This window comes from Meriones unguiculatus, chromosome 18 (assembly GCF_030254825.1).
Source record: "Meriones unguiculatus strain TT.TT164.6M chromosome 18, Bangor_MerUng_6.1, whole genome shotgun sequence".
NCBI lineage: Eukaryota > Metazoa > Chordata > Mammalia > Rodentia > Muridae > Meriones > Meriones unguiculatus.
In genome coordinates, this window is record NC_083365.1 from 24,799,091 (window position 1) to 24,822,128 (window position 23,038).

A 23,038-nucleotide genomic window follows, 5' to 3' on the forward strand; every position below is an offset into this window, starting at 1 on the left:
CGGCCCCCCAAAAGCTAGTCTGTCCACACAAAGGATTCACTTTGATGCCTCGGCTTACTGGTAAATCGCAGGCACTCATCAGTGCCCTACCGTCTTGCCTGTGCTCTGGATGTCCTGGCCTGCAGACAGACCATCCTTTGAAAAGCAAAACCGGTGAGCGACGGCGGAGGTCCACGCGTCGGGGAACAGCGCCCTCTACTGTTCACACGGAGCATATGCCGCTGTGGTCCAGCCAAGGGCCTCCCTGTGGTGGTAGCCCAGCCAGACTGCCCAGAGGTCTGCTGTGATGGAGACGCCGTTTTGAAAGGCAGCGTCTCGGTCTCGGGTACAAAAATGCCGCAGAGGCCGGCTAGCCGGCTGCAGCAGCTCTCTCCCTCGTGTTGCAGGTTGCCTCCGAGTTTTTTCTTTTTAATGCCGCACACGCACCCCTCCTCATGTTCACAGCAAGCGGCGAGGAGCCGAGGTTTGCTCTGCCCCTTCTCGGAGGAATTTTGAAAGCAACGGTGCTAACCAGCGCGCCTTCACGCCAGAATGTCTCTGCTCTTGGGGATCGCAGGGTTAAAAGTTCAAGTCACTTCAAGGCAGTTGTAGCTGTAGGGCAAAGCAGCAGGAGTTCAGATGCCTCACGGTTGTCCAAGGGAGGGAACCCGTCTCTCCTTCTGCATCCCTAGTTCCCATTTCCCTTCTCCCCCGTCGTTCCACGAAGCCATCCCGAATACTACCCTTCTGCCTTAATCTTCTACAGCGCTTTGTTGGCTCTCTTTGCCTCTGAGCTTGTTACTAAGTGGGCTCCCTAGCCGCTGACCTCAGGACGAGACATCTACACCCCTTCATCTTCAGCTACCGTATTCTGGGCCGGAACACTGCACCCGGCTCCCATCTTCATCTTAAACAAGGATTGAGACAATAATACAGATGCTGGGGCCGCGGACCCGAGTCCTCTTTAATCACGCCGAGCTGTTTGCTCAGCATTATCCCACTTGGCCACAAGCAGAGGAAACACAGCGATGAGACATTCACAACGGGAAAATTCTTGAAATTTTTCTTTAAATCAATGAATCGGAAATTACAACGCGTGGAAGTACTTTTTTCCCCCCCCCCCCAATTCTGAGTTTCAAACGCTTGGGGTCAGAGAGTGTCGATACCTCTGTCCCCGGGGCAGAACGCTTGTGATGGAGTTCTTCTACATCGTCTTTCTGTATGCCAAGAAGGGATGCCACTGACTGCCCAGCGGGAGCAAATTACCGGGGAAGGAAGGAAGCGTGAGGTGTGTATGGCGGACTTACCTTGGTAGCCTTCCAGGACCCAGCATTTTGTTGGGATTTAGCGTTCGGGATATGCAGGATTAGGGTCCAGCCCAACGGTATAAAGAATTGAACGGTTCCACACGATTTAACAGGTCGAGTTGCCCACACTCACTTGAGACAGGCTCTCACTATGGAGCTGGCTAGCCTGAAACTCAAGGTTGAGTTTCAGATCCCTGGAGCTCACAGGGATCTGCCCGCATCTGCTTCAGTCTTTTTGGTACTTCTGTTCAGTTCCTTCCATGGAAAATATTCACCCAGAATACACTTGTAGGACGTGTGTGTGTGTGTGTGTGTGTGTGTGTGTGTGTGTAAGAGCCCAGAGGCTGATATTAACATTTCCTTCTCCCACAGCTTTACACCTGAGGCAAAGTCTTTCCCCAAACCTGGAGTTCACAGCTTCGGCTAGATTGACCCCAAAACCTCTGGTCTCTGCCTGCCCATTTGCTCAGCCCTAGGGTAGTTCCCCGGGTGCTAGGCTAGGACTCTGAACTGAGGTCCTCATGCTTTTGCAGCAGGAATTTTACTACGGAGCCATCTCCTCAGCCTTGGATTTTTCATAGCTTTTGTTAACTTTAGATTAATTCTTTGGGAATTTCATGCAGTAGTGCATTTCGATCCTGTTTATCTCCCCAAGCTCCTCCTGTACGACCCTTCCAGCCTCACCTCCCAGCCGACCCAACTTTGTGTTTTATCTGCCCTTGCCACGTCCAGTTTGTGTTGCCCGATGGCCCCTGTTTTTCATCCCTGACAGTGGCAGCTTATCTCATGGTCCAGCACAGTGGCTCGCCATCTTCCTAGTGCTTCTACTCTTTCATGCAGTTCTGGTGGTGACCCCAACCAGAAAACTATTTTCATTGATACGTCAACAACTGCGATTGTGCTGCCGTTAGTTATGAAGCACAATGCAAACAGTTCGTGCGCTGCACCTCTCATGTTCATCTCTAATGTTCACCCCCTGTGAGAGGCTCGCTTGATCCCTAAAGGGGTCTCGACCCACGGGTTGAGAACCCCTGGCACACAGACCTGAGGCTCCATGACAGTCCCTGTGACTTCCCTGTCTTGTACAGCCAATCTTAGCTTAACAAAAGCTCTTTTTTTGTTCTTTGTTGTCCTTCAGACAGGAGCAATATGAAGCCAGGGTTTGAAGTAATAATTATTTGGGAATTCAGGCATTTAGAGATGTTGCCTAATCATCCTGTCTAATAACAGCTTTAGGAACTAAATTTACGTCTGACTGCAGAAATAAGTGGTTTAAAACTGCTTTTATTAAATGAATTTTCTCTAGGGGTCGGCATTTAAGAGTGCAGAAAGCGACGGCAGGAAAGATGTATGCCTTGGAGCCTCACTTAGGCGATTTTTCTGGACCCTTTGGGTTCCAAGGACCCTAAGAGGAAAGAATCCTGACCACAGGAGAGGTCGGCTTTCTCCAGAGAACAGCCTGGCTTCGGTCACCAAACGTTTTCCTGATAACCGAAGTTAGAATCCGTTTTAATGGTAAAGACTTAACCTTGGCGCTAATGATTGGAACAGCAGGAGGGGTGCGCCTTGAGATCAGAGCCGAGACCCTGAGCAGGCTGCTTCCTCGTCTGTGCACGACACTGAAGGGCGGACTCACAGCGCCTTTGCAGAGCGCTCAAGTGAACGAGGTCTTGAGTTACCTCTCAGATGTCCAGAACAAACCTGTCTGATTTCTCTCCTTGGCTCCTATGTCAATAGCACCCCTTTCTGCTATCCACTGCATCTTCATTTGCTTTCTAAAGGATCCCTGCGCCTTGCGTGGGCTCACTTTTTCAACAGCGACACCACGTGGTCTCAAGAAGCAATAGCAGGAGACGGAACTACCTCATGCTCCTGGCCAGCGGTGTGCTCTTCTTGCCTTAAATGTCAGAGCCGCCAAGGGGTCCTGGCGGTAGGAAGGAGGGAGCACTTCAGGACGGAATCTGACCATATTCTGTAGTAAGGCGCGTATGTGCTTTGGCAGTTTTGGAAACATATGGGCTGCGGCCATATGTGGACTGCCCGCATCTTCAAGAGTGGTTTATAGCAGTTGTGTGCCCTTTAGAGTCCTTGTCTTTGCTTGTCTTGGTTCTAGAGACCTGATTAACGACGCGCGTCTTATCCTGACGTGTCTGTAGGAATTTTTGGTATCTCAGTCTACAATCTTGAGGTCTTATAAATTTTGCTGTGGGAAGACAGACGGGGCTCCAGCTTTAGCCGGGTAGAATGTTTAATGTCTGCTCCTGCTTGTCAAGCATTCCTCTCCCCATTTCTGGAAACACAGACTCTTTTTCTGTGGGAAACACACTGTAGACAATCTAGCTGAGCTGGTCCACTATTTCTTTCCTGTGCGTCTCTGGGTGTATGCGCGCACACAGGCTCTGGTGCAGGACAGAGAAGGGAATCCCAGATCCTGCTTTGTTAATCTTCTTCAGGTAGGGTCTCACTGAATTGAAGCCTGCTATTTTTGGCCAGTGAGGATTTGCCTGTCTTTATTCTTCAGCATTGGTCTTACTGGCATGGCTGACTTTTCTTTTTTCCTTTTTTTTTTTTTTTTTTTTTTTTTTACATGGGGGCTGGGAATTTGAACTCAGGTCCTCATTCTTCCACAGCAAGATAATCTTGCCCATTGCACCAATTTCCCTGTTTCTCCTGTTTACCTCTCCCATTCCCCTAACAACGCATTAGAAGGTTGCCTCAGGCTTAATCAATCAGAAAGTCTGTCCTGTTGGCCACCATGATTGTTAAGACAGGGGTTAAATGATTTACCTCCAGACTGGCCAGCTTGTGTCCCCTGGGCTCTGCTATTAGAGCTGTTGGCAAAGACTGTTTCATTCTGCTGAGGTTGCTTATTGGGTAGAACAGAATTTAGGGTGGTGACAGTCATACTGAACCAAAAAGGGAACGACCAAGAAGGAAGAAAAGAAAATGAAACCCTGATGGCATTTTGAGGCTTCTTTCAAGTCTTGCCTTATATTCATAGATTTTGGGTTATGATAATAATAATTATTATTATTATTATTGTTATTGAGAGAGGATATTCCTATACTGCCTCTAAAGAGTTTTAATTCATGATCTGTCTTAGTCTCCTAAGTGTCTGATGTGACAGGTGTGTGGCTCTACAGCCAAGCCTGTTAATGGCTACACACACACCAGGTTAGTTGACACTACTTTAGAGTCTCTTATAAGTTCTACTGTAAGAAATGGGGGCTCTTCTCCATTTCAGGGATCTTGGTCATTAGATTTTGGAGATTCATGGAGCTCACCGGTTAGTTCTAATCTTACAAAGCACCTATAGCATTCTAAAATCATCAGCCAGGTTTGTTCCACTATGTACCATTCATTGTACCCATGCATGCAGAGACTTATTGACAGAGTTCTTTACTGGGCAAGGTTAATCTTGAAAAAGTGACACGGAGACAGAAGGTCACCAGTTAGGCCACCCTCAAGGGGAACCCTGAGGGATATCCCTTCCCCCTGAAGAGTTTGCCGCCTCCCATCTGTAAGCCACACTGTGTCCATCTTGCCTTCTGCTGCCCACGGACACTGGTTGTGACTCAATGGGGTAACATATCGTCTGTCTCAAGTGTGAGAGATGGAAAGAGGAAGCATCGCAGCCTCCATAAGACGTCTCTGCTCAGTATCTTGGGCAGTGCGTTGACGAGGAGGTCGGGATTGATAAAGCTGAGATGGAAGATTAGGTATCCTAGCAGTCTGATGAAAAACAGCATGGTGAACAAGAGGGAGCGGAACATCCTGAAAGAGAAACCCTGGAAACTGTTAATCAGGGGTTGAAAAACCTGGAACAGACCACCACCTCAGACTGGAGCTCATCAGAATCTTCATATTCCATTGGCACCCCTCAACTGCTCCCACTGCTCAGTCAGTTATTCTTCCCAAGAACCCCTCATTTTTTTTTTTTTTTGTGACATTTTCTCACCGTGGAACTTCATTTTGTTCCCTTATTTATTTATTTTTTTTGCCAACTATTTTGCAAAGCAGTTAGTGGCATCTAAGTATGACTTTTTGTGGTCCCTCTTCTCTTTCAACAGAATCTTACCAGATGCTTAAGTCAAACATAGACAAGAATTCATTTGGCCTCATTCCACACTTCCTTGGTGAGCACTGAAGTTGAACATCCGTTACAGGGCTGGTTGATCTCACGTGTTTCTTTCCTCTTGCTCGTTTGCCTATTGGGTGGCTTGTGCATTATCTGTTGTGGATATAGCGTTATCTACTGTGGATATAGATCTCTTTCCTATGTGTAGTGTTCTCCAATCTTCCACCATTGTAATGCTCCCTTGTTCTCAGATATCAGAGAACAGAGATTCTTAATTTTAATAAGATCTTGTCAACCTTTTGTTTGACTGGAGCGAATGCTTGTGTCAAACATGGTACACTTGTCGGTAACCCCAGCGTTTGCGAGGCTGAGGCAGGAGAATCATGAATTGGAGATCAGCAGAGTGAACCCCTGTCTCAAAAGCCAAACAACAAAACCAAAGTAAGCCAAGAAAGATACTCCCATTTTTCTATTCGAAGTCTGTGTAGCTTTACCAGCATCCTGCTCCTTGTCTTGGGAATGTTCTAGGTAGGGATATGGGAACATGTAATATTTCCTGTATGTGGAATTGAAGGGTGTTCTCCTTAACCAAACTTTCCAGACAATCAGGGTTGACTTTTAAGCACCAATAATTTTTAACTGCCCTGATAGAACTCTTTCTAAACCATATTCCATACCACTCTGAGTACATATTTCTTTATGCCCCCTTAAGCAGATCACATGGAACATAGTTTGGCCTTTTCTTGCATGTGGTGGGGCTTTGTGAATACTTAATAATTGTTCCTTGCTGCCACAATGTTTCTCTCAGGACTGATATGTACTCCAGTGTTCAAATCTTCAATCCCTGTGCATTTAAAAAGTGTATTATGTGCTGGATGGTATGAAAACAAATGTTTTCTGTTTCTTATTCCTGCCATTAGATTGTGGTAATCTTGCATCCAGGGGTTCTGGCCCCATCCCCACGTCCTGTCTTTCATCACCACTGGGAAACTCTATTCGCCAAGCTACTTCAAAAATATGAGAGTTGCCTCATTGTTTGTGAGAATCAAGAGTCCTGTTCCTTGTAACCACTAAGTTTCTAGCTTCTGACACTGAGGAGTTGCGTTTATCAGTTGCCTTTGCTTCAGAAGTCAGGTCGCTACAACTGAGATATACAGCCAGTAGCACTAACCTGCTGGTGTGTGAGTGTGTGTGTGTGTGTGTGTATGTATGTCTCTGTGTGTACTAGGTTCTTCTTGTCTAGATTTTTTTTTTCCCAAGACAGGGTTTCTCTATGTAACCCTGGCTGTCTTGGAACTCACTCTGTAGATGAGGCTGGACTTGAGCTAAGAGATCGACCTGCTTCTGCCTCCTGAGTTCTGGGATTAAAGCATGTGCCACCACTGCCCAGCCCTTGTCTAGAGTTTGCTTCCATGCAAGGATGGCTAAGCCTGGCTCCTGGCCCCTTAGCTTTGTAGGATGTTTGCTGGTAGAGACCTTGCTTACCTTTTAGTGGAACTCAGTGCATTTTTTGTGATGGGATCACACTGAAAGAAACACCAATCATGAGTAAACAATTTCTGGAAGCTGCCAGATAACATTAGTGAGTCGTCAGATGAATGTTATGTTTGCATAAACCTTATAAATTCTTGACATATGTACAAACGCATGTGATGTTTAAAGATGAAAGTTGCTTTGTAAAGATGTATTTATTTTTAAAATTACGTGTGCCTGTGTGTGGATGTGTGGATGTAGGTGTGGGTGTTTGTGGAGGTCAGAAGAGGGTGTCACATGCCCTAGTCCTGGAGTTGCAGGTGATAGGGGGGCTGAATGACTTGGGTGCTGAGAAATGAGCTTGAGCTTAGGTCCTTTGCAAGAGCAGCAAGCACTGCTAACAGCTGAGTCATCTTTCTGACTTGGTTTTCACACACACACACACACACACACACACACACACACACACACCTGATATAAACTAAGGTAGACAAACAGAATTATTAATGAGGTGATAATAAAGACAGTAAGTGATCTACAGACTCGGTCTGCAGAAGACACATTCCTAACTCTCTAAACGGCTCATTTACTTTCTGCTTAGCCAGGGGGAACTTATAGCCCACTGGAATCCTATACAGACATGCCCTAAGAGAAAAGTTTCAAAAGGACTAAAATAGTCTCAAAATGAGGCTTACTGAATTTCTTTGACATCTCTCTTCCAAAATATTTTTTTCAGCTATTTTATTGCCTTTCTAATGTCTTCATGAGGCCAAGAGTAAGAGAAGTTCTGGCTGCATTTTGAAGCCAACAGAACTGGAATCAGAAACTGGAAATGTGTTCTGTAACCCAGGGGAGCTGGAGTGTCATGGCACATGCTTGGCCCTCAGGCAGCCCTTCCTGCCCAAAGGTTCAGTGGACCCTCATAGGACTCTAACAGGCTTCTAGAAAAACAAAACAAAAATCCTCATTTTCTCTGGCCATTGCTAGGAAGAAGGATCCATCCACAGGCTTCTGAAAATGGATGGTAGAGCGGGCTAGGCTTGGTTCTAGGATGTGGGATCTAGCAAAATCCAGGAGCCTTACTTGATTACTGGAATGGGCAAAATGTTAAGGACCAGAATGACCTGTACAGGACATGTGAGCACGGTCCAACAGAAGCAAATGTCTGGCTGATCCCAGGACCGTAGTTAACATCTGGTATTTTCTTTTACAGAAAGAGATGGGCTCTGGTCTTTGAGATTGGAAGAACCATTTATCTTGACTACACGAAAACTCTGATGATTGTCAGCCCTGGCCGGAAGGTCAGTGCAGCCCAGTGTGCCTGTTGCTAGGAGACAACCACAGGGCTGTCCTTCCAAAACTTCTGCCACTTCCGACCTTTGCCGGTGGTGAGTTGGTGATGCTAACTGTGAGCAGACACTAAAGTGTGACATGAAGAAGTGTCGTTTTCTGTGTTGCGATTATGGGAGAGGAAGGGCACATGCTATGTCTGCCCCCTCCTATGCAGCATGCCCTCAATTGACGCTCCTTCCTGTTTTCGTTCGGAATTCTCCCAGGTCTTACGTTAACTTTTGAGAATCTGTTATTTGTACGGGTGAAAGTAGAAGAGACAATCGCTCCTTTGCATCTTGGGGCAGGGGTGGTGGTATACAGTGCTTCAGGATTAGAGTTGGAAACTTGGAGAGCAAACGCGACATCAGCTTACAGTTCCTGGAATCTCCCTTGGGAGGTGAAAGCACTGAGTGGAAGGAAAAATTCTTACCTTAATATTTAGGCTGTTATTCTTTCCTCTCTCAGAATCCATGCTTAAGACTTTTGATCTAGGAGGAAAAGAAACCACAGAAGAGCTTGGACAAAGTACTCAAATATTCATAACATACATGATGGTTATTTAAAATCTGAATTATCCAATAGCATAGTCAGTACCTCAGTTTAAATATATTTAAAACAGAAACTCAGCTCCTCGGCCCCATTATCCATCTTCCAGGTACTCAGAACTCAGTTACCTGTGGATCGTGGCTTCCTTTTGAATGGGACAGAGAGTGGTACCAGACAACTCTATTCTAAAACCTTGGCTTACCAGTGAAGTCCTGATGTAATGTCCAGCAAGCTTCTAAAAAGACCTGAGAGTGTCCTTCAGAATCAGCGACTTCCATATCCTAGGACCTGGCTCCTACATTGTCATTCGGGAGTGGCCTACTTAGAGAATGATGCAGTTTTGGGCTTCTTGTTGTTGAGCCTGAGACCCTCCAAATATTTAATAAACAGAAATGCATATTCATTAAGACTAGCTCACAAGAAAGGGGACACGATGGAGGCAAAGCTCTTCGTTTTGCTTCTGTAACTATTTACATCTGACATCTGAGGAGGAGGACACACTTGTTTGAAGGAGCATTGCCCTTTTTAGCTTTTAATATCTGTAGTTCAGTAAGAGTTGACAGTTCTCAGGTTTTGACGGTATTTCCAGGGGTGCATTCCATGCCTATTTCAAGGCTGGGATTTTATGTATTTAGAAGTGAGGGTGATGATGGTTTTAAGGTCATCCTGTGAATGGTAAGGAATACCCTACCTGCCAAGGGTTTTAAACAACAGCACTTTTAAAAATGCATTTTTATGCTCTTAGTATTAACACAATTCATAATGTAACAGTGTGTTAAGGTTATGAAGGAAGATATGTTTCTGTAGTCCTTTAAGACTCTCATTCTAACCAGTTTACAAAGGAGGGGCTCATTCAGCTCTGGAGGGGACCTGGGCAGAGCTCACTCTAACTCAGCTCTAAAGGGGTTACCAACAAACCGGTATGTTCCTTTGTCAATGCTCACACTTCTTTTTCAAGGAATCCAGTCTCCAGTTCTTCTTGTATTCTCTTCAAAGCTTCCTGGTACTTCTTCAAAGAGAGTTGAAGGGAGCCACAGTTACTGTTTGGACACTTGATGATTTTTCTACCCATGCAATCCTTTTCACTAGACTATAGAATGAATGCTTGGAATTCTCATGGCCACATCCTCTCAACCTACCACCTTCTCTTTCCTTACTCCTCAGTAGGAGTAGGATCCCAAGAGTAACTGGGATTAGATATGCAGACATGCTCATTATTAACTTAAGAACACAGATACTGAGATAGCAGATAAGCAGTTACAATCCCCCCCCCCCAAAAAAAAAAAAAACCCAGACAAACAAAACACAAAACAAACCAAAGGACAGTAGGATGATATAGACTGGGGATTGCTGACCAAATAGTCTCTCCCCAGGATCATATTGTGATATTTTTTTCTATGTAGTATCCCTTGAGCAGCCTGGTTCTGTTTCATCCTGTCCCTTAACAATGCCTCCGCTGTCTCTTGCCCAAGAAGCTGTACCTTTATGCAGAGAGCTTGATCTTCACAGAGCTGAGACACAAACATATAGTCTTCCATTATCTGGGAAATCAAAGTTGAGTCTTAAAGCTTTCTCAGTTTATTGCTGTAAGAGCAGAAGTATATATATTCTGCCCCGTTTTAAACCCAAAAGTGTAAACTTTTCCTGGATGTCTAAATTAATTTCATTTTGGAAAACAAATAAATCATATTTTATAGTCCAAATGGGAATTACTTAGGGGAATTTGGAAAAGGAACAGTTACTAGTATGTGTTAGACATGGATGTTAGGATGTGTCCTAAAATATTCAGCTGAAGAAAATCTAGAGAATAACATTTATATTATTATTATTATTATTATTATTATTATTATTATTATTATTTAAGCCAACAATTAGACCCTGCATGGTCCTGAGTCTGGGCCCCGATTATACGCCATCTTTTGAGGGATATATTAGGTTGATGGATTTGTTTCCCCTCTCTGGGAAGAACCTTGAAGTCTCCTCTGTTACCTTCCTAAGCTCCTTCTCTTGCTCTGCACAGGATGATTCCAACTGCTGTAACTTAGCCTGTTTAAAGGAAGGGATGAAGACGCTCAGCAGATGAACAGGCACAAGAGAGGCACAGCATCTCAGGGTTTATCTGATAGCTCCTGCTGCAACAGGCCACAGGTGATGGTGGCTTTATAGCATCCAGTGCTTTGCAGCTGAATGGACTTCTCTACATTGAGCCTTGCCTGTCACTTTGGCCCTTGGATTATATAGAGTTCTTAGGCTATTTTCTTTAAAAAAATTACAAGTCTTGAAGAACTTGACTTTCCCTTTCCTTTCTACCTCCACCCCCTACTCCTGAACAGCTTTTATCTGTGGAGGACTGGTTGTCCTAGATCTTGCTCTGTAATTAGTTTGATCCAGGCCTCTTGCTCAGTATTTTATCCCTCACTATATATATTTTTTTCTTCGCTGTTTTACCTCCTTGTCTATTTAGAAAAACACTCTTTTATATTGGCCAGTATACTAAACCAACTAACACACACACACACACACACACACACTCTCTCTCTCTCTCTCTCTCTCTCTCTCTCTCTCTCTCTCTCTCTCCCTGGAGGGCAAGGATTGATGAGGCCTTTGCCTTCATTAGGAGATGTCATTATAGTTGCGGACATAACAGAAAAGTCAACACAATAATGGTCTGTAGAAGAGAAACAGAGTGTGAGAGGGGAGGGCGATGTGTTAGAGGACAATACGAGGTGGTGGGAAAGGCCTCTGGAGTGAAGATAACACTTGAGCTAAGGCCTAGATAATAAATACAAGCCTGAGGGATATCTGGAAGAATTATGTTTTGTGGGTAAGTTATGGCCAAGGCTAAGGTCAGGAGGTCCTGCACATTTGGTGATCATGGACAGGTAGATGAGTATGGCAGGCAGAACAGGTAGGTATGGTGGATAGGGGCTAGATTAGAGGCCCCTGTAGTGTCTAGAAGGAGTACCATAGGTTATAGGACATCGTAGGTTCTAAGAGGTGATTCTCAACCCGTGGGTCATGACTCCTTTGTGTGTGTGGGGTTAACGACCCTTTCACAGGGGTAACCAAAGGCCATCTAAATACCAGATATTCACATTATGATTCATAACAGTAGGAAAAATTACAGTTATGAAGTAGCAACAAAAATAATTTTACGGTTGGGGGTCACCACAACATGAAGAGCTGTGTTAGAGGTTCGCAGCATCAGGAAGGCTGGGAACCACTGTCCTAGATTCTGGAAGGTGCTGTCTCAGTTACATTAGATTTGCCTAGAGCCAATAGATGGAGTTTGGATCTTTATTCTAATTGCAGGGTGAATCCGGGAGAGGGCTTGAAGTGTCAAGGCAAAAATCTCATTTGTGACTTGAAAGAACAGTTTTCTCCTGCTATGGAAAATGGATGGTTTAGGAGTAACATAAGATGCAAGGAGAATAGTTACCGAGGCAAATTCAGTTGCCCGTGTTCTGGTAGCTTACAGAAGTAGGGAGTAACAGGAGTGGAAAGGAGGGGTTGCATTTGGGGTGTATGTTGGAGGCAGAGCAGAAATACCACACTTCTCCCTTCATCTCTATTTTCCCTCTTCCATCTAGATGCCATGATTTGACATCTGCGCGCTGCTCAGTTACTTCTTCCTTCAATTAATTACGTCAAGGCCAGTCATCGAAATGCTCTAAAGAGCTATTCTTTCAGGCCAGTGGTGTGTGTCACAAGGTGTGGGAGCAGTTATCTCCTTAAGTGGTCGGCCTTATTACTAGTATGCCAAAGGAAAAGAAGTAAGAAGAGATGCTGTGAATCACACAGCAACCACACCAGAATGCCACAGAACAGGGCTAATGACATTCTAACCCAAAGAGTGGCAGGAGCTCTCTCAAAAAGGCGGAGATGCAGACAGACACCACAGCCAGGCCCAATGTGTTTCCTGATTATGGCTGGGTTACCTGCAGCAAAATCTGTTCTGCAAAAGAAGGGATCTCGAGAGAGAAAACCGGCCTGCTAATATGGCAAGTATAGTCAAGGTCTTTATAACCCTTTCTGGCCTTATCTCCAGTTTCTTCCTGATGCAGCCTCAGACTCAAAATTTCCTTCTTCCCAGATGTTTCCACAGGAGCTGAGTCAAGAAAGTTTGCTTGCTGGCCTGTGTATGTGCTCCCTAGTGCCTGGCCAGCAGAAAGTGGGACAAGGATTCTATATTCTTCCACTGTATGCTTCCATCTTCAGCATCTCCATTTCTTCAGAGGCTCCACAAAGTGTGGATTTATGAATATATGGGGAAGTTAGATTGGGACAAAAATATAGTTCTAAATTTCAACAGAGAATTGCATCTGCTTTCTCAGTTCAAAAAAATTCTCTAATTCTTCTGCTTTTCATGAGATACATTGTAGTTGGCTTTGGGTCCTTAAAATCTGGAACATTATTAGAGAAATGCTACACATTCATAATATGTTTAGGAAATATAGTTCATTAAATAGTTTAGGGACTAAGTGGACAAGTCCTTTTCTGATTGCAATCAATAATTATTCCTTATTTGAAATTCACTAGACATAGGATCCTAGGCCTGCCTTTATTAAATTTATATGTAACCTCAGCCAGACCTTTTAAGCAGCAACTTCAAAATTGTTAGATGACTTTGTGAGCATTCAGATAACACAAAGGAAGAAGAACGTTTCACATACACAGTCTCACTTGTTCCTCAGGCCGAGACTGTGAGAGGGTGAGGAAAGCCTGAAGACACACAACAGATTAAGTACTAGAGGCAGGGTTTAAGTGAAGGGCTTCAGCTCCCCCAACAATCTGTGCTTGCTTATGTGTGCTCTGTCCTTCCCAGGAGAAGAGATTATAAAATCTGCTGCAGAGAGAAACTCCTGAATGAGGGCAGAAGAGGGAGACAAGGCCTCCGCGGCTCCGGCTATGTCAAGTCTGATGTGGGCCAAAGTATAAAGAATTTGCAGCTGCTTTGATGATTGGTAGCTACTATGTGTCCAGCTTGACAGCTGTTTTCTGGCCATGCCGTCCAAACCCACCCTTGATTGCTTCAGCCCTTACCTTGGACTTTTCGGGGGATATTTCCAGATCACCTTGTTCATATCTGACTGTCTTTTGTGATTTTCTTGTAAGCTGTAGTTTCAAATAAAAAAAAAACACACATTACAAATACAAACATAAATAAAATGATGATAATAATAATAACAGAGAAAAGATATCCTTCAGTGTGTGTGGGATGAGTCATGACTATATGCAAACTCTAAGGAGATGGCCCTTGGGAGATACTTGGTGTCCTATGGAACCATCTGTGGTTCAACCAAGCTCTTCCTACTAATCCTGTGACCTAGTCAGGACAAGCAAGCACTTCTTTCAAGTCCTAATTCAAGATGGGCCACTCAGGTTTTCAGGGTGGGTCAGAGTGGGTAGCAGTGTCGAGTTCTCTGCAATGTGAGGGGGAGGGAAGAGAAAATTTGGGGGGATTAGGGATAGTTGTGTGTGTGCTATGAAGGTATAATTAACTTTTCATAAAGGTTTCGGTTAAGCACTTCAACAGAGTGGCTGTCGGAATCTATTTTCTTGTGGTAGAATGGAGAACTAGTGAGATCACCTTGTCCACTCCTCCTTCCACTCCACACTTGCAGAGAACAGTCATGGCTTTTTGACATAAGTCCTAGCCTTAGTGTAGGGTGTCAGAGGGTGGGACCCATACGAGACTAACTAAAGCCTCATTGACCCCTGTTGTCCACATTTCTTAACTTGCCTTTTGGGGGAGGAGGATGCTATGGAAGCATGGAGGAGCACAGAGCCCCACCCTACCTTTCTCTGAAGTTCTGAGATGCTATGGAGCAGAGCCTCATTCTTCCTCTCCTGGAGAGGAAAAGGACCAGTGTGTAAGTCTGAAAGAAAATGGCATTGTCTGTTTTTGTTCAGAACATATGCCCATTTCTTAAAGATATATATTTTTTCTTTTTACATAAGTTTGAACTGATTTGTACAATGGAAGTAGACTTTGAAATCAAGTCACAGAATAAATCATTAGGAGCATAAGAGGGCTATAGATACTTATGTTTCCAGCACTAAATATTGTCCAAGAAACTGTGCTCTCCCCAATTTTCTCCCATGCGTGGACATAGTCTTTGGATGCAAAAAGAACAGTTTAAAAGCCTCCTCCCTGAGGACTAGGTTTCACGGTACCAGAAGGTGCCAAGGAACCTTCCAAACGAGAGCCAACCAGCAGTCCCGCCCAGCTCTGCCACCTGCGGATCGCAATGGCGATCAGCATGGCGTGATAACCCTGAGGGTGTAGTAGTGGCATTTATACTTGGTGGTAACCAACAACTCTCTAATTGGACTTAAGACCTGCGCAACAAGAGGGAAATCATGGCAGGTACTGAAACTACACAACTGCCCAGGGCTAGTGAATTCATGAATCTTGGAGGAGAACCTTTCACTAAACCAGCACACATTCTGCATACAACTACATTCTAAGTGTCTGTCTTTATACCCACAGACAAGGGTAGTCCTAATCTCTCATCAAGGAAACTTCTCTTTGCCACGGACAGAGCTCATTACAGACAAAGACAACTGACGAAATGCAGAATTCCGAGCCCAGTACCGTCTGATATATCTTTAGTACAACTCCTATACCCGAGGCTCAGAGATCTTGCTGGAGAGAGGGTTGAAAAATTGCAGAAGCCAGAGGGACAGGGAATCTTCTAGGAGACTGCGTCTCCTAGAAGTGTCAGAAGCTGCACCCATGAGGTCTTATCAACACGGACACCCGAACATCACAAAGCAAGGATGACAGCGGCAGATATGTCGAGGTCAATGAGGATCTCAGACTTTCCCAACGGTATGCCTAACTCAGAAATACTGAGAATAGTCTCACATTAGTCATCCGCTACCAAACGGTCAGCCCTGAAAACATACACAAAAGCAACACTATATAGACTGAGCAGGTTTATGAATTTAGGAATATGTAGACATACATGAATGTAACAACAATGAATTAAAAGAAGGCCATGGAAGAGAGCAGAGTGGGGTACCTGGAAGGGTTTGAAGGGTGGAAAGGGAAGAAGGGAATGATGTAATTATAATCTCAAAAACATTTTAAAAGAATAAAAAATATGTTAATATCGATTTTATATTGAAATGACAGTTCAGCTACGTTGGCTTAGATTAAATATATTATCAAATTAAGATTAAAGAAAGACTAGCTTAATTGAAGGGGGATGTGCTCTAGGGTGAGGCCAGGATGAAGCCCAAGTTGGTTTCTCTAGGAGAATGCTTACAAGTCTGGCTGTTTTTTCCTCCAGCTCCTGCAGCGCTCTCTCCCTCTCCATCGCAGTGCAGTTTTCCTTTTCCCACTCCTCATCTTCTGCAGGATCTCCAGTCTGGGTGATCTCATTTTCCATCCTGGATGATGCAAGCATAACCCAGAGGGACCCATGACGGACAGTTTCAGAAGTGATAAAACTCAGATGTTTGTCATGAAGTCACATTGGTGAGTATACGTGCACCCCAAGTTGGAAAGCCTTCTTTCCAAGGCCCGTAAAATCAGGTTCATTTTCAGGCCATGTAAAGAAAAGATCTGCCTTATTCCCAGGCCAAACACTCTAGTGTTCAACTCTAGGCAAGCTCTGCTTATTTATTTATTTTTTTTGAAGTAAATATATTTTCAAACTTGCTGTGTTTGAGGGTCCTATCCAGAGAGAATCATCAGAGTGAAGGAGAGGTGTTTGCTACAAGAGACAGAGTTCTCTAGAACAAGCAGAAAACGAGGTTATTTTCCCCTCTCCCCCTCGTTCAGGCTGAGAATCCTTAAGACTCACCTCTGGATCTCATTTTCTTTTTCTTGTATTTTGAGAAGAAGCTCTTGGTTGGCTTCATCTATTCTCTGCATATCCCTTTCAAGGTCCATGTTCAAGCTGATAATGTTCTTCTTTGATTGGGCCAATCTCAAGATTTCCATTTTTTCTGACCTGTAGGCTCAGCCCCACAAGGGAACAAGGGCTGGTTATCTCAAGAGCAAAAATTACCGGGCCAAGTGGGCTCTTTAGAAGATAGGTGTTGCATCCTTTGTGCACTTCCTGGGAACACGCTTTTCTGTTTTCATTCTTGAAAACTCATGCATCTTAATCACACTCTGCAACAGCTCAGTAATTCTCAACCCATCATGGGGCATTTTGAGATAACGATGCTTCTACAGTCTGATTTCAAGAGAAGCTTTACTTCCTTAAATAGCCCTGTGCTGGAGAGAACCGTTTCCCATGGCAACCTTTTCCTAAATTGTTCTCAAAACATGATTATGCAATACACTTTTATTGACTATTTTTATCTAGGCACCTGCTTCATCACTTCTGAGTTAGTCTGGCTTTATTCAGAGAGAGAGAGAAGTTTCTACCATACTAGGGCTTCAATCTTTCCCGTCTTGGTTCCGCTTGTCTTTGACTTCCTGATTATGTCTGATATTCTCATATGAGGGCTGTTTCAGTGTGTAATACTTTTCTTTCGAGAGGACAAACATCAGTTTTGAAAACACTGTGAATGAAAGGATTACTTTTGGAAAAGCACCTAAGAGAGGCTCATGTGAAACTTTTTCTAGCATGTGAAGTAATTCATTGTCTTTGGAGTTCTTAGTTGGGAATGGTGGCTAGTATGGCCCAGGGATTTTGTTTTGGGTAGCACAGAGCGTGATACTGGTAAATAACATCCTGTCTTGGAAGGGTTGGCTTGTATGGGGGAGTTTATAGTAGTTACCACTTCCTGTAGAAGTGAAGTACTTGGGAGGTGGACGGAGGGAAGGAGGAAGGAGAGGTGACTGGAAGATTAGGGAAGGTCTGAGCAGCAGACCTGCTTCCCACTGGGTGCCTGGACTGAAGCCTTTTGCAGTTACCATTACTTACTCGTAATCCAGCTGATTTTCCTTCTGCTCTTCCATTGTAGACCCCTAAAATGTCAGCAGAGATGTGGTTATGAACATTGAGCTCCCAAATAGAAAATAAATGAACTGGTTTTTCTCCCCCTCAGAGCCCATGGGTTGGAAATAAAAACTCCCACTCTTTCTGCTCATCGGACTCTGCATCAGGAAGAGGAGGGTGCAGAGGTCTGCTGGAAAATTTCATAAGGCGTCCTCTAAGCAAACACACCTAGAGACTGTTTTGCTCTAGTAACTCAGGTTGGAATCTGAGCAAAACACTAGGACAAGACAGGGGATCAGTTTTTCTTAAGTCTCCTTTCTTTATGACCTGCTGCTCCCTTAAAGGTCTCAGGACATCGATATAGATACATCAATGCCCTGGAAAATCATGGGTGTTTCCTAGCCCCCAGCCGCTGCAAGCTCTTTTGGGAAGTATGTTAGTATCAGTTAGGGATCAGAAAACAAAGCAGAAGAAAACTCCGAGGCCCTCTCTGCCCCGAGCCTCTTCTACAAACTCTACCTCCCTTCTACCGATGTGCTTTGGCTTCCTGATCCTGCCCTAGTCAATTAGCTTCTGAAGACTCCCATCTCTCTCTACTGGAACCATGCAGTAGAATCTCACAACCTTCCGTGGGGTTATGACTGCACAACTGAGGCAGGATGGGCAGGTGGCATGTCACAGTGGTGCCATTGGTAACTGGTTCTTCTTTCCAAACTTAGACCTCTGTAGGTGTGTGGACTTTATGGTTAAGTCTGTCCTACACATGGATAAGCTTCAGGGAATCTGGTTTCTAGGCAGTACAAAGGAACAGTGTTCCAAAACTTATCACGTCTCTGGAAAATGGGGCTTTCTTCCTGTCCAAGTGTGATGAAGATAAGAAATTTGGTCTTGTGGCCATGGTGATGCTACCATGTACCCAACTAATGACCAATTCATCCTATGGGTTTTGAAAAGTAAAGGTACCAGTGTCTTTAAGAGGTAAAAGAATAACCCAGAGCACTTGCCTTTATGAGAGAGTTTAGATTCCAAAGTGTGTGTGTGTGTGTGTGTGTGTGTGTGTGTGTGTGTGTGTGTGTAGGGAGGGGAAATGAGTTGATTTTATTTCATATAAAAAAAAGGGAGAATGTGAAAATATGAGAAGATGAAGGGTAGCAGGGAAGGCAACAAGTGTGTGGAAAAGGGAGAATTTTACAATTTTAAACTGGATAGTGAAGAAAGAGCCATGGAGCTTCCTTGTGTTTGAAAGCAGCGTGTCAATGTGTGAAGAGGCTTTATGGACATGAGGAGAACTTGGGGTGTGCTGAGATGAATGTGAGACCAGCAGACACAGCAACACCAACCTGGGGCATGAAGACCCAGTTTTGCCTGCCGAGGCTCATGGGTACACCCAAGCTTGCTAATGGTCTGAGTTAGAGACCAAGAATCACCCCTCCCTCCCAAGATTGAGAAATTACAAGAGATTTTGACATTGACAGTAACTGTGATTATCTTGAATTAGCTACACTATGTCTTCTCTTGCAAGCTGTAGGGGAGAATCATTCACAGAAAACAAAGACTATGCATTGTTGGTCCTATATTATATGGCTAATATTCAGTTATTAGCCATATAATATAGGACAGCCATCTACAGACCTAAAGAAGCCAAACACTAAGGAGGAACCTAGGGAGGATGCTTAAATCTCATTCAGAATGGCAAACAGGATAGACACCAGAAGCGGTGGAAGAGAGGAAACAGGATGGGAGTCTACTATAGATGGTCCTCTGAAAGGATTCAAGCAACAGGAGTTGAGGGAGAGGGCTTCAACTGGGATTTTTAATGAATAAATTGTGAAGGAAAAAAAATAAAAAAAGAATGTGCATTCTTTATATCCAAACATATGTATGTGGCGGCCAATTCTCCACAGGTGGTACTGTCTTCTGGGTGTGAGTCGCAGAAAACTGTCAAGTTTCAGGTACTCAGAGAGGACCACACTAAGGTGATTTGTGAGCCAGACCTACTTCTTAACGTACTGAAGTTTCTTGCCAACTATTTGTAAAATTAATGGCCTCTGATGGCCCCCATTACCATCTCCTGAAAGAAGGCATTTCATTGCTTTATGAAGCTGTACACAGAAGAGTAATTAAGTAACAATTCAGGCCAATGGCCTCTCCTAGGAATTGATGGTAGGGAGAGTTCATTAACCCCAGCTGGTTATAGCTTCACCAGGAAATGCCCTGGACCAAGGTTATTGCAGCTGTTAATGGATTGGACAGGGACTTTAACTGGGATAAAAATAAAGCCGAGTCTCCTTCCAGGGGAGCCTTTCTCCTTGAGGGGCTACCTCCTTAGGCTGGATGAGCAGCAGAAACTCCAGTTTGGGGCCCTGCAAGGATGAGGACAGCAGATTGCTACCAGTGAGAATCGTTAAATCAAGGTGGAAACAGGGCCTTGGGGGCAAGTTAAGGTTTTTGATACAAGCCCCTTCCTGCCGACCGCAGATGGCTTGATTAACACCCAGTGCAGCTTTTGAAGCAGCTGTTCTCCGTGGTAAAGTTCCTATGCCCTCCCCCTCCGGAGGGAAGAGTGGCTGAGATTCATCTCTTGTCTCACCTCCCGCTGTCAGAAATGCCTCTGCCTTTGTGTGTAACTCTGTTGGGAAACTCTTGCCCCTGATTCCAGGCTGCGAGCCCCTGCTGGATTTGCTGGGCCTGTGCCCATTTGCTGCGGGGGCTGGCCAGGTAGGTGCACCTGAGCCCTGAGCCCTTGGTGGAAACGGCTGGGTGCCTCCAGCTGCTTGGTGGGGTCTGTGGGAAAATGCAAAGCCAACTTCTCTGCTCACCGAGTTTGTCCTCTCTTTAAACGTGTATTGGATGTTTTTATAGGTAAGTCTGGTTTTGAGGTTCATAGCTGAGTGAGGGTTGAGGACATCTTGTTAGAGAATTATTCCTCACATACACTGTATCTCCTGTGTATTTTTGCATTTGTAGTTACTGTTATTGTGTAAACTTTAGGTTCATTTATAAAATCTCTTTGAATTCTTCTTCAGAATACATTTCTAGTATCCACAAAAGCATATACTTGAGCTACTGAAAAGAGTCAGAGATAGATAGAGATATCTCTGGTACATATGCAGGTCTCAAATATATGTATCTCTATATATACATATCTATATTTATATATCTGTTATTTGACCCAGACTGGCTTTTTCCTTCTTAGTTATATGCAAGCCAAAATTCAAATGCAGCATAATTTAATATCCAATAAAACTGACTTGCTCTTCGTCAGGAGCCACCCGCTGTCCAAAGCACCTGAGTCAGGGAAGGAGATTCCTGCTCTTCCTGTCTTGGAGCGCCGACTTTCTCCATCTCCTGCAGATATGGGTGCAGGCAACCACAGGTGTTACCAGTTCAACAGTTCAGTAGTCCTGTCGTGTGCAGAAGGCAGCTTTGATCTGGTCATCCCTGACCTCTGGGTTTTATGATCTTCCAGCCCCCTCTTCTGTGATGGCCTCGGAGCCCACATGTAAGATCACATGATACATTTATCCCATTTGTGCTTGAGCCCACGTGTGGGAGACACCTTAGCCAAACTTTGTTTTATTTATTCTTATGTGCCTCTGTGTGTGGTGTGTGCGTATGCCTGTGTAAATCTACATGTGTGCTCATGTGTTTAAGTGCACATACTCCTGTGTATGTGTGTACATATAGAGGCCTGAGGCTGGCATCCAGAGCCTTTCCCCTTTGCTTTGCCTTTTATTCATTGAGGCAGGGTTTCTCAGCTGATCCCAGATCTCACCGGCTAGTCTGTCAGGCCTGCTTGGCTTTGAGGAGCTCCTGTGCCCATGTTCTGAGCTCTAGAATTCCAGCCGTTTCCGCCTGGCATTTATGTGAGAGCTGGAAATGCTGGCCCTCCCATTGGTGTATCCAGTGCTTGGGCATTTTCTCAGTCCCCTCGCTTATTTTACATTTGTGCCTATAGCTTTATTCTCCATATTTGCAGTTAGAACAAGCAGAGTGACTAGAATCTTTGCACATGAACTCATAAAGTTCACAGAAACCCCGATGCGACTTCATGCTCTTTTCCCAAGTCTTCTAACTCTGTTTTTTTTTCTGTCATTTATGAAAACACAAATTGATCAATTTTTTTTATTAGACAGCCTTTCTAAATGTCAAGAGTTTGAATATCTCCTGTTAATTAAGGCAATCTTATGTTTGGATGTTTATACTCTTAAGTGATTTTGCATTAGTTGAGGCTATATATCCCATCTTTATTCACTTAGCTAATGGAAAATGTTGAACATGCAGTGTGTTCTGATCCAGGTGATGGGATGACCCAAGAAGAGTACAGTACTGAGCTTTGCAAGGGAGACAAATGTGTGTGTGCTCTACCCTGCGATGGAGCGGATGCTCTGGTGGAGACAGGTAGAAAGTGCTCTGGGATTCGGATGCACAGTCAGTCACCTTGGTGATTTAAGTGTGCTTCAGTAGGCCGGTGACTTCCTATTGACTTGAATCCTAATGTAGAGAAACAACTCTGCCAAATAATGGAAGGATATTGTAAGCAGAGGTAAACAGTGACTTTGAGAGCACAACAGACCCAGTGAGGGGCAAAATTCAGTGTTGTTCCTCAGAGAATATTAGCAGGTGTGTTATGAGAAAAGTGATGGTCTAACATGGGCCGGGGCCAGCCGGGCAGAGTCTTGAGTTGGGTGTGAGGATTAAAATTAATAAAATAAACACACAGCACACAGAAAACTTTTTAAAGGTCCAGACTCGACAGCTTTTGCAAAAGGCAGACTGCTGCATAAGCAGCAAGTCTCAAGTGCTGCCTCATCCTCTCCTCCAGCCTTCTGACCACTTTATTTATTTTGAGGAGTTACTTTAGCCAGTAAAACATCTCAGAACAATAGGTTAATTTGCACAAGGAGCCTGAGGAAGAGATGTGACCCTCACAAGCTATCCCACCTGTTGTCACAAACAAAAGGAGATGGACTTGCAAGTTCTCCTCTGCCATTAGTAAAGGCCTGCTAAAAGCCATCTCTCTGCCGAGATTTAAATATCAAAGCAGGCCGCTGAGTCACGGCTCCGACAAACATGACTCTAAGTGGGGTGTAGGAAAAACACTGCCAACTTGAAGATTTAAAAAATATTAAATTTTAATAATCTTATGTGTGCGGGTGCTTTGCCAGCATGTATTTCTGCCTACCACATGCATGCCTAATTCCCTCAGAGGCCACAAGAAGGCATTGGATCCCCAGAAACTTAAGTTACAGATACTAGCTGTTGGGAAGCAAACCCAGGACCTCTGAAATACATTACATAACTCTTATGAAGGGAAACCATTAACTGGGGCTTGCTTACACTTACTGTCATGGCGGGAAACATGATGGCACGCAGGCAGACATGGTGCTGCAGAGGTAGCTGAGAGTTCTATATCTGGA

The 23,038-nt window shown here is 44.3% G+C and overlaps 1 protein-coding gene and 1 long non-coding RNA gene across 5 annotated transcripts in view; one reads left to right on the forward strand and one right to left on the reverse strand.

Annotated features, from left to right (window-relative positions):
* Window positions 1-12,711, forward strand: part of LOC132648953 (uncharacterized) — an 86,510-nt gene extending 73,799 nt beyond the window's left edge. Inside the window, exons 6-7 of the long non-coding RNA XR_009587352.1 lie at window positions 8,051-8,225; window positions 12,306-12,711. This is a non-coding gene — a long non-coding RNA (uncharacterized LOC132648953). The remainder of the gene's footprint in view (window positions 1-8,050; window positions 8,226-12,305) is intronic.
* Window positions 2,563-16,931, reverse strand: Tmco5a (transmembrane and coiled-coil domains 5A). 4 transcript variants are annotated; one of them, XM_060371526.1, is made up of 9 exons: window positions 16,530-16,927; window positions 15,990-16,113; window positions 14,515-14,565; window positions 13,759-13,830; window positions 10,197-10,256; window positions 9,660-9,724; window positions 8,600-8,657; window positions 6,850-6,890; window positions 2,563-5,060 (listed from the first exon to the last, which is right to left on the reverse strand). In XM_060371526.1, the coding sequence occupies exons 1-9, from the start codon at window positions 16,667-16,669 to the stop codon at window positions 4,862-4,864; spliced, it is 810 nt and encodes a 269-aa protein (XP_060227509.1). In that variant the 5' UTR covers window positions 16,670-16,927; the 3' UTR covers window positions 2,563-4,861. The 4 variants fall into 4 exon arrangements, with proteins under 4 accessions (XP_060227509.1, XP_060227510.1, XP_060227511.1 ...); XM_060371527.1 differs by lacking the exon at window positions 14,515-14,565 and having other exon boundaries at window positions 16,530-16,931; XM_060371528.1 differs by lacking the exon at window positions 10,197-10,256.
* Window positions 16,932-23,038: the final 6,107 nt, after the last annotated feature.

What these genes read in the sequence shown, in the direction of transcription:
- Tmco5a (XM_060371526.1), bottom strand. Translation starts at nt 16,669, where the DNA reads ATGGAAATCTTGAGATTGGCCCAATCAAAGAAGAACATTATCAGCTTG. An exon ending in AAAGAAAATGAGATCCAGAG is followed by an intron (nt 16,114 to 16,529) that starts GTGAGTCTTAAG and finishes TGCATCATCCAG; the next exon opens with GATGGAAAATGAGATCACCC. An exon ending in TATCCCCCGAAAAGTCCAAG is followed by an intron (nt 10,257 to 13,758) that starts GTAAGGGCTGAA and finishes TTGATTTCCCAG; the next exon opens with ATAATGGAAGACTATATGTT.